This window comes from Coregonus clupeaformis, chromosome 12, assembly GCF_020615455.1.
Source record: "Coregonus clupeaformis isolate EN_2021a chromosome 12, ASM2061545v1, whole genome shotgun sequence".
NCBI classification, from domain to species: Eukaryota; Metazoa; Chordata; class Actinopteri; order Salmoniformes; family Salmonidae; genus Coregonus; species Coregonus clupeaformis.
The window spans coordinates 45441689-45454345 of record NC_059203.1 but is presented as its reverse complement, the minus strand read 5'-3'; the positions used below and the strand labels follow the sequence as shown (position 1 = coordinate 45454345).

The window sequence follows — 12657 nt, the reverse complement described above, 5'->3', positions numbered from 1 at the left end:
GCCTGGCCAAACTGAGCAATCGGGGGAGAAGGGCCTTGGTCTGGGAGGTGACCAAGAACCCTATGGTCACTCAGACAGAGCTCTAGAGTTCCTCTGTGGAGATGGGAGAACCTTCCAGAAGGACAACCATCTCTGCAGCGCTCCACCAATCTCTGCAGCACTCTCAGACCATCTGAAACAAGATTATCTGGTCTGATGAAACCAAAATTGAACTCTTTGGCCTGAATGCCAAGCGGAGGAAACCTGGCACCATCCCTACGGTGAAGCATGGTGGTGGCAGCATCATGCTGTGGGGATGTTTTTCAGCAGCAGGGACTGGGAGACTAGTCAGGATCGAGGGAAAGATGAACGGCGCAAAGTACAGAGAGATCCTTGATGAAAACCTGCCACAGAGCGCTCAGGACCTCAGACTGGGGCAAAGGTTCACCTTCCAACAAGACAACTACCCTGAGCACATCTCCCGAGTGGTGCAGCGTTCTAAGGCACTGCATCGCAGTGCTTGAGGCATCACTACAAACCCGGGTTCGATCCCAGGCTGTGTCACAGCCGGCTGTGACCGGGAGACCTATGAGGCGACTTACAATTGGCCCAGTGTCGTTAGGAGAGGGTTTGGCCGGCCAGGATTTCCTTGTCGCATCGCGCTCTAGCGACTCCTTGTGGCGGGCTGGGCACCTGCAAGCTGACTTCAGTCGCCAGCTGTACGGTGTTTCCTCTGACACATTGGTGCGGCTGGCTTCCGGGTTAAGGGAGCAGTGTGTCAAGAAGCAGTGCGGCTTGGCAGGATTGTGTTTTGGAGGACGCATGGCTCTCAACCTTCACCTCTCCCGAGTCTGTAGGGGTGTTGCAGCGATGGGACAAGACTGTAACTACCAATTGGATATCACGAAAAAGGGGTAAAAATACAAATGAAAAGATGACCCTAAGCACACAGCCAAGACAACACAGGAGTAGCTTCGGGACAAGTCCTTGAGTGGCCCGGACATGAACCCCGATCAAACATCTCTGGAGAGACCTTAAAATAGCTGTGCCATAACACTCCCCATCCAACCTGACAGAGCTTAAGAGGATCTGCACAGAAGAATGGGGAAAACTCCCCAAATACAGGTGTGCTTGTAGTGTTATACCCAAGAAGACTTGAGGCTGTAATCGCTGCCAAAGGCACTTCAACAAAGTACTGAGTGGGTATTGTGTGTAGATTGATGACTGAAAAAAAAAATCTGTCCATTTTAGAATAAGGCTTTAATGTAACAAAATGTTTAACAAGTCAAGGGTCCAAATACTTTCCGAATGCACTGTATCTACCTCAAATACCTCGTACCCCTGCACAGTGATATGGTACTGGTACTCCCTGTTTATAGCTTCATTCTTGTGTATTTTAATCCTCTTGTGTTACTATTTTTATTTTTCATATTATTATTTTTAACTCAGGAAGGGCTCTAATAAGCAAACATTTCACGTAAAGTCTACACCTGTTGTATTCCAGCTCGGTCTCATAGACTAGTGAATGTAAATCTGGGACACTCAAATTAGTATGATATGTTTGGTATGGTTACATAAGACAGATGGGTACTTAAGGCAAAAATTAAAGCAGGGTGGTTGGACAAGGTGGATGGGTGGATGTAGAATGTGAACGTCTAGCAACATTTTAGCTAATTAGCAACTTTTACTACTTTTTAGCTACTTTGCAACTACTTAGCATGTTAGCTAATCCTTCCCCTAACCTTAACCCTTTTAGCTAATCCTAACCCTAACCTTAACCCTTTAAACTAACTCCTAAACTTAACCCTAACCTTAACCCTAACCCTAACCACTAGCCTAGATAACGTTAGCCAGCTAGCTAACGTTAGCCACCTAGCTAGAATTCGTAACACATAATACGAATTGTAATTCGTAACATATAATACAAATTGTAATTCGTAATATATCATACGAAATAGGTGATGATTATCCACAAATTAATACATACCATACTACACGTTACATACCATACTAAATGGAGTATCATAGATTTTTGTACAGAATAATATGAAATGCTCTGAGACCAAGTTGCTTATTCGGTTCCTCCAGCGGCTGGGACCTGGATATCTGAAACAAACTAGAACTGGTGACACAGGAAAGGATTTATAGTGTGGGAGAGCCCATTTCTCCTCTACTTAATCCAGCCATTTGTTCCTGCGCTGGGTCTTCTATGCAAATGCTGACATTGACCCGAGTTGTACATTATTTATAACTTTCCTAGTGATTTAGATGAAACGCTGTGGGAGTGCTTTGTCTGAAAATTCTCTATGGCTTCACTGGGGCTCTTAAAGGTTCGTCTTGTGTTCTGAGTCATTGACCTCTCCTCTCCTGCATTCATTCCTCAGTAGCCTCAGTAACACGAGCACAGGGGCTCAGTCCTAGTCCCTACAGTCAATTACATTACACTAGAGGTAAGGGAGCACAATGTAGTGGGTTATTCACAGCTAAAAACATTTTATCGTAACATACCATCCAAGGGACCATATCTTTGACCAATATAGCTGTTCCTCATGTATAAACTGTAAAATATATATATATATATATAGCAGTTTTCTTTAACATATTTATTTTGTCTGCTGAGTCCTAAAGAACAAACGTGGTCCTTCACACAGGAGGAAATGTGACTTGTAAAGTTCAGTCAAATGGAACAGGGCAACCCATCATGACCTGAGCAGTGTGATACTTTACTCTCTGCTATCTGCTTATCCATGTGATTATAGCCCTGCTCCTTTATCCACTGACTGAGCCCACCCCTTTGATTTCCCATGTTAGTCTCCTGAGGCACAAGTTGTTTTAAACAATCCATTAACATCCTTGGAAACAAGCATGACCTTGAAGTGATACCTTTTCAAATACATTTCCCCCCCCACTGTTCTTACAACTCTGGAAACACGTTCTCAGACGTCTGATTTGAAGTCTGTCATGATTGGAGTGTGATCTGTTTCTGCATATGATATTGCTTTATCAGGAAGGTCCCTACCTAATTAACACCTGATGAAGTCAATACATATCTAAACTCAAAGCTAAAGAAACATATGCATTCTATAATCTATGAATTAGAGAAGCTCCAACACAATTTGGCACAATGTGAGGTAAAAATGTAATTGAGTGATTACTGTAAATATGCAGTAAATTACAGTAACTTAACAGAATCAGCCCCACACAAAGTATACCCATTCATGTCCCAATGGTGTTATGCATTGTTTACAACAAAATGTTCATCAGACAGAACACTTACCACATTGTAACATAGGCATAGTCATGTTCTGCATCCCAACCAGTGGATGTTGTAATGGCATTTCAAAGCTTTCTGCAGAATGCTCAGTTTATTACAAACCCCAAAGCACAAATCGTTTATATTTAAATTGAAGTGTTCTTTCTATATACAGTTTAAAGACGGACAGTCAGTCCATGGCCAACGGTTATGAAAAGTGAAACAATTTAATAACATCAAAAACATCCACAAACATTCTGAAACACATGCAATTGCTGTACATGTATTTGTACAAAGATGCAATAGAAGGCAATCATCATGTTAACGTTTAGGTTGACTTTAAAACAGGCCTACTATGGTTCATTTTTGGAGTTGAATGGCAGTGTCTACAATGGCATGCAAGTTGTAATGAGCAAGGCTGTTCTAAGAACATTGGAACAACATTAAGCCATGCTTTAATTGGTATGTTGATGAACTAGATGAAGCGGTAACTCGGTTGATAATTGTCTGCATGTTGTAGCGAGCTGACATAAAACCACTGAATCACAGCTTCACCTTGGAAATTGTATCGGAAATGTCTACAACAACAGTATACGTACTTTCCGTTATCAACTGAGCGTTCTCAGAGCACCTGGGTCGTTCCATGAAATGAGTGCCTTTTGTGTCCCTTGGATATATTAAGTAGAAATTGTGCACAAATATTGAATTGCCTGTTATATTAAATGAAGTGGCCTGTAATATAGACCACATGGAAAATTCAATAAATCCGATTTTTTTTATATGAATAGACATAAAATTCATGTTGCTCTGTGCATCCTCTGTGATTTTAATCCACTTAACCCCAACGTTTCTCCAAGTTTTCACCATCATTGTAAAGCCCTAGTTATTTTGTTGCTTTGACACTCATTTCTGAAAATGATTATATATTTAATGTGATTAGTGATTCATTTTAAGGTAAAAAAAAAAAAAAACCTGTCCCTCATGTTAAGGTCAACCCTGTTATGTGAACTGAACTCTCGTTTTAATATATTGAAACTATTCATTTTTAAATATTTTTTTCAAAAGAAACATTGAACATAATAGTCAAATCATAGTGTAAAATCAGGTGTTTCTGGTGTTTTGTGGTGTAAAACTGAGTGGGTCGAGCATAACACATGAACCCTGTTATCTACAGATAGACAGGCTAGACATTTTTCTATAATTAAACATTTTTTGTGAAGCTTGCATTCAATTGCCCTTCCCTGTTGCACACATCAAGCTTCTATTCCCCGTCACAAGGGGATTTATGGCTGATTCAAGATTAAGTCGTCAACCCTGTTACGGTCAACCCTGTTACTTTATTTTTTACATTTACATTTTTAGTCATTTAGCAGACGCTCTTATCCAGAGCGACTTACATGAGCAATTAGGGTTAAGTGCCTTGCTTAAGGGCACATCGCCAGATTTATCACCTAGTCGGCTCGGGGATTAGAACCAGCGACCTTTCGGTTACTGGCACAACGCTCTTACCCACTAAGCTACCTGTTATTTGGCACTTAATAGGCACTTACTATAGTATTTTTTATTTATTTAACCTATTGAGATGGGATAATTTTTTTATTTTATTAAGTTTAACATTTGGTCTTTATTACAGAATATTGAAATTAGGTTAAAAAATATATAATGTTGACCAAGTTACACTACTCAAAAGGCACCTAATCAGTGGAATGACCCACCTGCCTTAGGTCTTTTGTGTATTTCATCATGTGATATAACTGAGGCATCCATTTTGTTATTATTTTGTCATGTATAAAACCAGGAAATAAGTTAATAAACAACTTTTGTACACATATTAAAATCATATTTAATGAATGCATTTCAAATATAAAATGTCAATAATATTTGCTTCAACTGAACAAGACAGACATCATATGCTCACTAACACGTGTTGTTTGCTAAAAGATGACTGGGAATGAGAGACCTGGCAGTATAACACAAGGAGCAATATGGACTGGACTTTTCTTATTTTCTTCCTTTTATATTTGAGTGGATTACAAACAGTTGTTGCATTTGACAAAAAAATGCAAAAGCCTCAAAGGTTTTCACTGATTTGCAGTAATATAAAACACTCCACACATACAATAATATATACATTTCGAAATGATGCATTCTGTTACAGTTTGATAAAAGAACAAGCTTTATAAAATGAAGATGGCAGTGCAGCTGACAATGACACATTACATTTCACATGAGATTGTGCTTGGTATGGATGATGTCATGTACTTCCTTTATGTCCCCCCCTCCACCAGTCTGATGAAAGTGTTGTCCTAAGGATGGATGATGGCCCCATTTCCTTTCTCTTACGCTTTGCTCTGATTGGGGGTTCCTTTGACTTCCATGGACACCCTTTTTTCCTTGCGTCCAGCGTACTCGCCGATAAAGGAGCCATCCTCGTTGAACTGGACGTCCTCATCCCCATAGTCCACCAGGCTGTCCCCACTGTCCTCTGCTTTGATCTGTCCGCTTAGAGAGTGCTGGCTGCCCTTCAGTGGCTTCTCATCGTTGTCACTGTGTCACAACACGATGGCAAAAAGACAGGGGATTTAAAATCCACCTAATTTCACTCATGGCTTAACTCAATAGGCTTTACTGGTGAGGACAGGGACACAGGCAGGTTTGAACCCATAAAGCTTCAATGAAGAGCTTCGGTGATTTGGCAGCAATGTTTACCTCTGACTGACTGATGGAAGAAAAAATGATCAAATATGTGCACTAGTAAGGGGCACTCATGTCAAGTGTACTTAAACTATACATGTACAGTATATCAATGTACTGTATGTGACAATGAATGGGGTGATTTAAAGAAGACAGGGTATTGATGCGGATGTCGGGCTGATATAGTGTTCAATACAATAAATGTGCTTTCCCGTGGTCTGACATTGGGGGCCATATATTTTAAGGACCATACACACCACTCTACTTCTCAACTTTACTGTGACCACATGAGGAAAGATGTCTTGGCTACTTTTGATTCATAACACCAATTTAGGTTCTGAGTGTGAGACTCTACTGATTGGAGTGGAGTGTGGGTCTCTGAGTTTCACTCTGTTAGTGTGTTCTGAATCCAACCAGTGGAGGATTAATGAATAGAGCACAGATATTACTGCCCCAGAGACGAGCTGCATTCAATTACACAGATTGGTTTTAGCCTCCTGCTAGGTTGTGTTGCGGCCAGGCAGCCATCCTTCATTGAGCTCCATTCAGAAACAATTAGGAACATCTGAACAATGAGGCTGTTCCTGCTAATGAGCTGAGCTCTACCACCACACATCTACCTAATCACAATGCACCCTATAGGGTGATACCACATCAACATCACTGATTCGTCAACAACAACAGGGGTGTTTGTTGCTGTTTACCACATACATGTTTAGCCTACATGTTACTCAGCCCATCACATGTCTCGAACAGGGATGTCTGTGAGGGTCCGTGTATAGCTCATGCATGTGGGGTTTTCTTTTAAATCAGGAGAAATGCAGAGATATAATTATATGATGTGATACAATTCAAAACATTGGGTACAATGTAATATGAGCTGTTGTCTGAATTCTCGATGTAACGGTGGTTGGAGGTGTGATTTACCTGTATTCACAGAAGGTGTCGTCATGCATACCCTGAGATTCAAGGTCTGGGTGGAGGTCCTCTTTCTCCTTTACTGCTCAGAGAGAAAGATCATTCTTTAGGGTACCATGAGTACAGTATAACATTCCATAAACAACTTTTTACCTTCCCTTACAAAAAAAAACAGGTGAAATGGTTGCTTTCACATGTTGAGCTTAAATTTCACATGCAAAACCATATTTTCACATGTATTAAATTTAGAGTTCATATGTTAAACCCACCTTTTCACCTGTGAGGAGAATAACATGTTTTCACATTTGAAAAACATTAAAGGCCCAGTGCAGTCAAAAACGTGATTTTCCTGTGTTTGATATCCACTGAGTGTAAAAAACATTAGGAACACCTTTCTAATATTGAGTTGCACCCCCTTTTGCCCTCAGAATATCCTAAATTCTTCGGGGCATGGACTCTACAAGTTGTCGAAAGCGTTCCACAGGGATGCTGGCCCATGTTGACTCCAATGCTTCCCACAATTGTGTCAAGTTGGCTGGACGTCCTTTGGGTGGTGGACCATTCTTGATACACACAGGAAACTGTTGAGCGTGAAAAACCCAGCAGCGTTGCAGTTCTTGACACACTCAAACCAGTGCACATGGAACCTACTACCAAACCCCGTTTAAAGGCACTTAATCTTTTGTCTTGCCCATTCACCCTCTGAATGGCACACATACATAATCCATGTCTCAATTGTCTCAAGGCTTAAAAATCATTATTTAACCGGTCTCCTCCCCTTCATCTACACTGATTGAAGTGGATTTAACAAGTGGCATCAATAAGGGATCATACAGTAGATTTATCCTGGATTTACCTGGTCAGTCTATGTCATGGAAAAAGCATGTTCCTAATGTTTTGTACACTCAGTGTATATTCCCACACTATGAGGTTGGAAAAATACTGTGAAATTGTGAAAATGATGATGATGCCATTTTAGTGTAAGAGCTGTTTGAAAAGACAGCCTGAAATATCAGCCTGTTATGGTGGGATGGAGTTTTTGCCTGCCTGGTGACATCACTAGACGGTAAATTAGTTATTAGACCAATGAGAGTTCCAAACCTCTCTGCCAATAACAGCTAGTTTTCAGTTTTCCCCTTCCCACTCAGACCACTTCCAGACAGTCCTAGCAAAATTATTGCTTGAGAAATTGCTCTTTACTAAGAGGCTATTCTTGTTTCTTTTTGACAATTTTAATTGAAAACAATCACAGTAAAGTATTTAATTGTTAACCATAAATGATTGCTATTGAGATAAAAACGGATGCATTGGACCTTTAACATGAGAAAATCACATTTGCAATTTCACATCTAAGAAAACTCCACATGTGTAAATCTCATTTTCACATGTAGAATTGAAAGTTCACATGAAAAACAATTGCTACCACTAAGGAGAGGCATTCAGTGTATTACTGCAGCAAGCGCGTGTCTCTTCTTCTTACGTTGGTCTTCTGTTATAGTTAGCTGTCCATTGGTTTTTGTTACATTTAATACACAGGCCTAAAAGGGATTTTAATGTATTTGAAAATGTGTGAATATGTTTGCTTTTGGAATGAATGTAAACAGATACTTCTATATAAAGAGATTATTTAGAATTAGGGCTGTTAGAGTTAATCAGTTAACTCGAGTTAACTTTTTATTTATCGTGATTAATCGCATTAATCAAAATACACTGAATCATCCAAAATACATAATCGATACAGCTAAAAACAACAATGCGATGTCAAAACAAGTTGAGATTGAGGTTAAAGAAAGTGTGCTTTATCAATTTAGCTGATTTTGCTAACCGTTACTTTGGACAAAATCAAGACGTCAATATTCTTGTAATGCTTTTTATTTTAAAAATCTTAAATTACAGCTAAATTTTTGCAACTTGATAAAAATGTTAAACATTTGACTGCCCTATTCTGAATCGAACAGTCAATATTCAGAGATTGTGATAAATGTATAATAAATACCCATTGGAAGAGAAAAAGTGTTGACCCGCTTGGTTTAATGGTCAAGACATTGGCTTCTCCCATTGGAGACCCGGGATCTAGTGAAACTTATAATATCGTTGGGAAATGTGTCTGAGTCAAATGTTTCTGAGTCACGTGAAAAATAAACGTGAAAAATATACATGTCAAAAATCCATGTAGAACCTACCATGTGTCTGAAAACCCTGTGTCTGACTCATGTGGGCAAAAAAGTGTTTTTTCAAATATTTTATTGTAAGGGTTGATAAAGACACAATAATGTTCTGTTAAAACACCTTACAAGTTTTCTCACATTCTGAAGTAACAACATACTCATTAGTACTTGATGTCAGCAACATTTACAATATGAGTAACAAATGAATCCTAATTTCAAAGTGGAAAGCTTACTATCAGTGAAAGTGCAGGAGGTAGTGTTTAATGAAGGCAACACAGAACAAAGCCCTGTGATTTAGACTGTCTTTCTGACATGATGGGCAATTAGCTGAGCTGAACCTGGTGCCCAATAAGTGTATAAAGATGAAAGGGACTGTAAAAGAACCCCCATCCCCCACAGACAGGACTGGCATTAAGATACCCTGGCTGGTGCTTATGGCATCACACCACCACTGGCATGTGACCATAACATTTGCATATCTTCTGTGTATTTTGTGCATTGTATGCTTTGTTATTCAAATTCAGCATATTCCAAATATGCTGTATTTAAATGTTATGAATACAAATGCATATGCTCCCATTAATTCAAGTTCCCATTATACTCTAAATATATCAGCGTTGACATTTTGAGCAGTGGTGTGATGTATATTTCTACAAACAATAATATATCAGCTTAAGTATATCTATAACGGTGTCCAGAGTGATGTATAATTTATCTTTTGTAACGAGGACTCTAAATGGAAATATAATGATGCCTAGTGTAATGATTAGTTAGCATTCATAAGGTGCAGTGTGTGTGTGTTTGAGAGTGAGCACCTACCAGAATATTTCCCTCCTTTATTTCTGTTGACAAAGCACGCGATTAACGCAATGAGTGTGAGGAGAGCCACGGCACACATCAGCCCGATGAACCAGCCCTGAGTGGAGATTCCTCCATGGATGCTTGCCAGACCTGAGGAGAGGAAAATAAACAGCAACATGACTCTTTGACATTGACTTGACTCTGCCTTTCATGAGGACACTTCATTGAATGTTTACATCGACAAAGTCTATCTGATGCAGAGGCAGAGAGGCAGCAGGTTACGCTGAAATGGAAATGTACCAGTATTAATATTAAACAGCTAATCCCCTTGTCTAATTAATCAACTGAGGAGGCTGTTCAAACAGGATTCCTTTCACCAAGTCACACAGAAGAAGAAAAAAAATGGAATCCTATTGACACTGAGAAAACCATGCATGATATACCTTGAGACACGTTCAAGGACATTGGTGCACCTGCATAGGCCTAGTACTCAATAAGACTCAATTGGTTGTGGTGCTTATGTAGGTGGGGAGTTGAATGAGGGTTGGGAGAGCGTTTGCTTCTTTTCCTGTTGCATCCCTGCTCACCTTTAACCCTGGTCCTGATTACATCTTCAAAAATACTAGAATTATCAACCCAGTTCTTAGTCATAAGGCGCACAGTGTACGCAGTCCCAGGCTCCAGCCCCTCAATGATGTGGAAAGTCTTAGAGATGTTAACTGCCTCAGAGATCTTCCAGTTACCTTTACCTATAAGGTGCACAATCAGGGAGGGTTAGTACTCATGAGGGGTGAAGGGTCAAGGGTTAAAGGTTATTTACAGAGAGTTCGATGAAATAACACAGAACAACATTTCTAACATGTAACGGTAATATGGAATACAGATTTCTCAGATGTTACCATTACATTCAAAATCACCTTAAACATGTATAACTACAAAATAGACTACAAATGGACAGAGAAGTAATATGGGCTTACGGTTGTTCATATATGCAACATAAAACTCTGAATCTGTTTGTTCGCTTCCCGGAATCCAGCTGATATTTGCAAAGTTGTCACTAACTGAGGAACTAATATTCAACAGGGCTGGGACTGACAGACAGAAGAGGGGAGAAATGGCAGAACACGGTTAGTAAAGGATAGTAAGGAGAGGACAGATTACATCCACACAATAAAACATTACATCTAAAGCTGGCCAGGGAGTTTGCATATGTGTTTCATTCCTAATACTACTTGAGGATACAGAATGAAGGCTTATCAATAACTTTTACACATTTCATGAATCACTTGTAATGAAATGACCAAAGGAAAACAGCAATGATATGGAAATGTTATGACAAGGAAAGCCCGCAGAGCTGAATGGAAATCTATAGATAGCATGCATCCACTGAAACCTGCAGACGAATGAACAAAGCAAAACCCTGCTTATTGACTCATTTTCTTAAGCAATACCACTGATTGCTATCGGTTTTCAAATCACATAGATTTACCCTGCTGAAATACATATGTACTGTACACTGAGTGTACCTAACATTAAGAACACCTGCTCTTTCCATGACATAGACTGACCAGGTGCATCCAGGTGAAAGCTATGATCCCTTATTGATGTCACTTGTTAAATCCACTTCAATCAGTGTAGATGAAGGGGAGGAGACTGGTTAAAGAATGATTTTTAAGCCTTGAGACAATTGAGACATGGCTTGTGTGTGTGTCATTCAGAGGGTGAATTGACAATATAAAGATTTAAATGCCTTTGAACGGGTATGGTAGTAGGTGCCAGGCGCGCCAGTTTGAGTGTGTAAAGAACTGCAATGCTGCTGGGTTTTTCACGCTCAACAGTTTCCCGTGTGTATCAAGAATGGTCCACCACACAAAGGACATCCAGCCAACTTGACACAACTGTGGAAAGCATTGGAGTCAACTTTCGACACCTTGTAGAGTCCATTACCCAACTAATTGAGGCTGTTCTGAGGGCTAAAGGGGCAACACAATATTATAATGTTTTGTACATTCAGTGTACATACCCCTATGGAAAATATGCTTAAGATGTGGAGGGGGTCACGTGGTTCACGTGGAAGGGTTCAATTTCAAAATTGAGCTTTTCTTCTACAACAGTAAACACATCAATGGGAATGTTAAATATGAGAGGTTAGAAAGTCCCTGTGCCTCACTGCAGTTTAACTCATGTACACAGTGGTGAATACACTAGACAATAACAGACTAATAAAGACTCTGAAGACTCTGACACCTAGAAGAAATCAAAGAACCACTGCACCTGGAGTAAGGGTGAGAATCATGCATCACTCCATATTGCTAAAGCTGGAAAATAAAGCTTTGGTCTGAGCCGGTCAACAGCAACCGATCCCCTTCATTTCCCTCAGGCAAACATGCAAATCTGTGACTGTGTCTCCTGCTCAGGTGTCATTATTTGCTCAGGTGATAATTCAGTACACAAGGACACCTGTGTCTGTGCTGCCCATCCCTGTGAGCACAAATGACACACCGTGGGTAATGCTGATGTATGACTTCGTAACTATGGTAATTTCCATCATTCGCTTAGTATGATGACTAAGTGACACAGGGCCTGACTAAAAATATCCCAGGGCTTGGCGTGTTTGTCACTGCGCTGCTCAGCCTGGTATTAAAGGCTGCAGAAAGCATCTGCTGCCACAGCAGGGAGCGCAGCCCTGGCCCTGCCACAATGCCTGAAAGATGGCTCTTCGAAGTCAGGGAGCTCTATTGAAAGGAGTGACCCAGTACACAGAAATATTCTGATCTACAGCTTTCAAAAGTTGTCCATTTATCCACTTATCTCAGTCCCCTAAACATTACTGTCTCCTTAAGA

The 12657-nt window shown here is 40.1% G+C and overlaps 1 protein-coding gene across 12 annotated transcripts in view; it reads right to left on the bottom strand.

Moving 5' to 3' along the window:
* Positions 1-5052: 5052 nt before the first annotated feature.
* Positions 5053-12657, bottom strand: part of LOC121578284 (neural cell adhesion molecule L1-like protein) — an 80414-nt gene continuing 72809 nt past the window's right edge. For 7 of the 12 annotated variants that reach the window (XM_041892540.2, XM_041892547.2, XM_041892545.2 and 4 more), the window contains 5 exons: positions 10791-10904; positions 10401-10562; positions 9832-9963; positions 6854-6926; positions 5053-5779 (listed from right to left, as the gene is read on the bottom strand). In XM_041892540.2, coding sequence (XP_041748474.2) covers positions 5572-5779; positions 6854-6926; positions 9832-9963; positions 10401-10562; positions 10791-10904 — 689 coding nt within the window. In that variant the 3' untranslated portion in view covers positions 5053-5571. Of the gene's footprint in view, positions 5780-6637; positions 6728-6853; positions 6927-9831; positions 9964-10400; positions 10563-10790; positions 10905-12657 lie in introns of all 12 variants that reach the window. The other 5 variants (XM_041892550.2, XM_041892551.2, XM_041892552.2 and 2 more) reach the window with 3 other exon arrangements.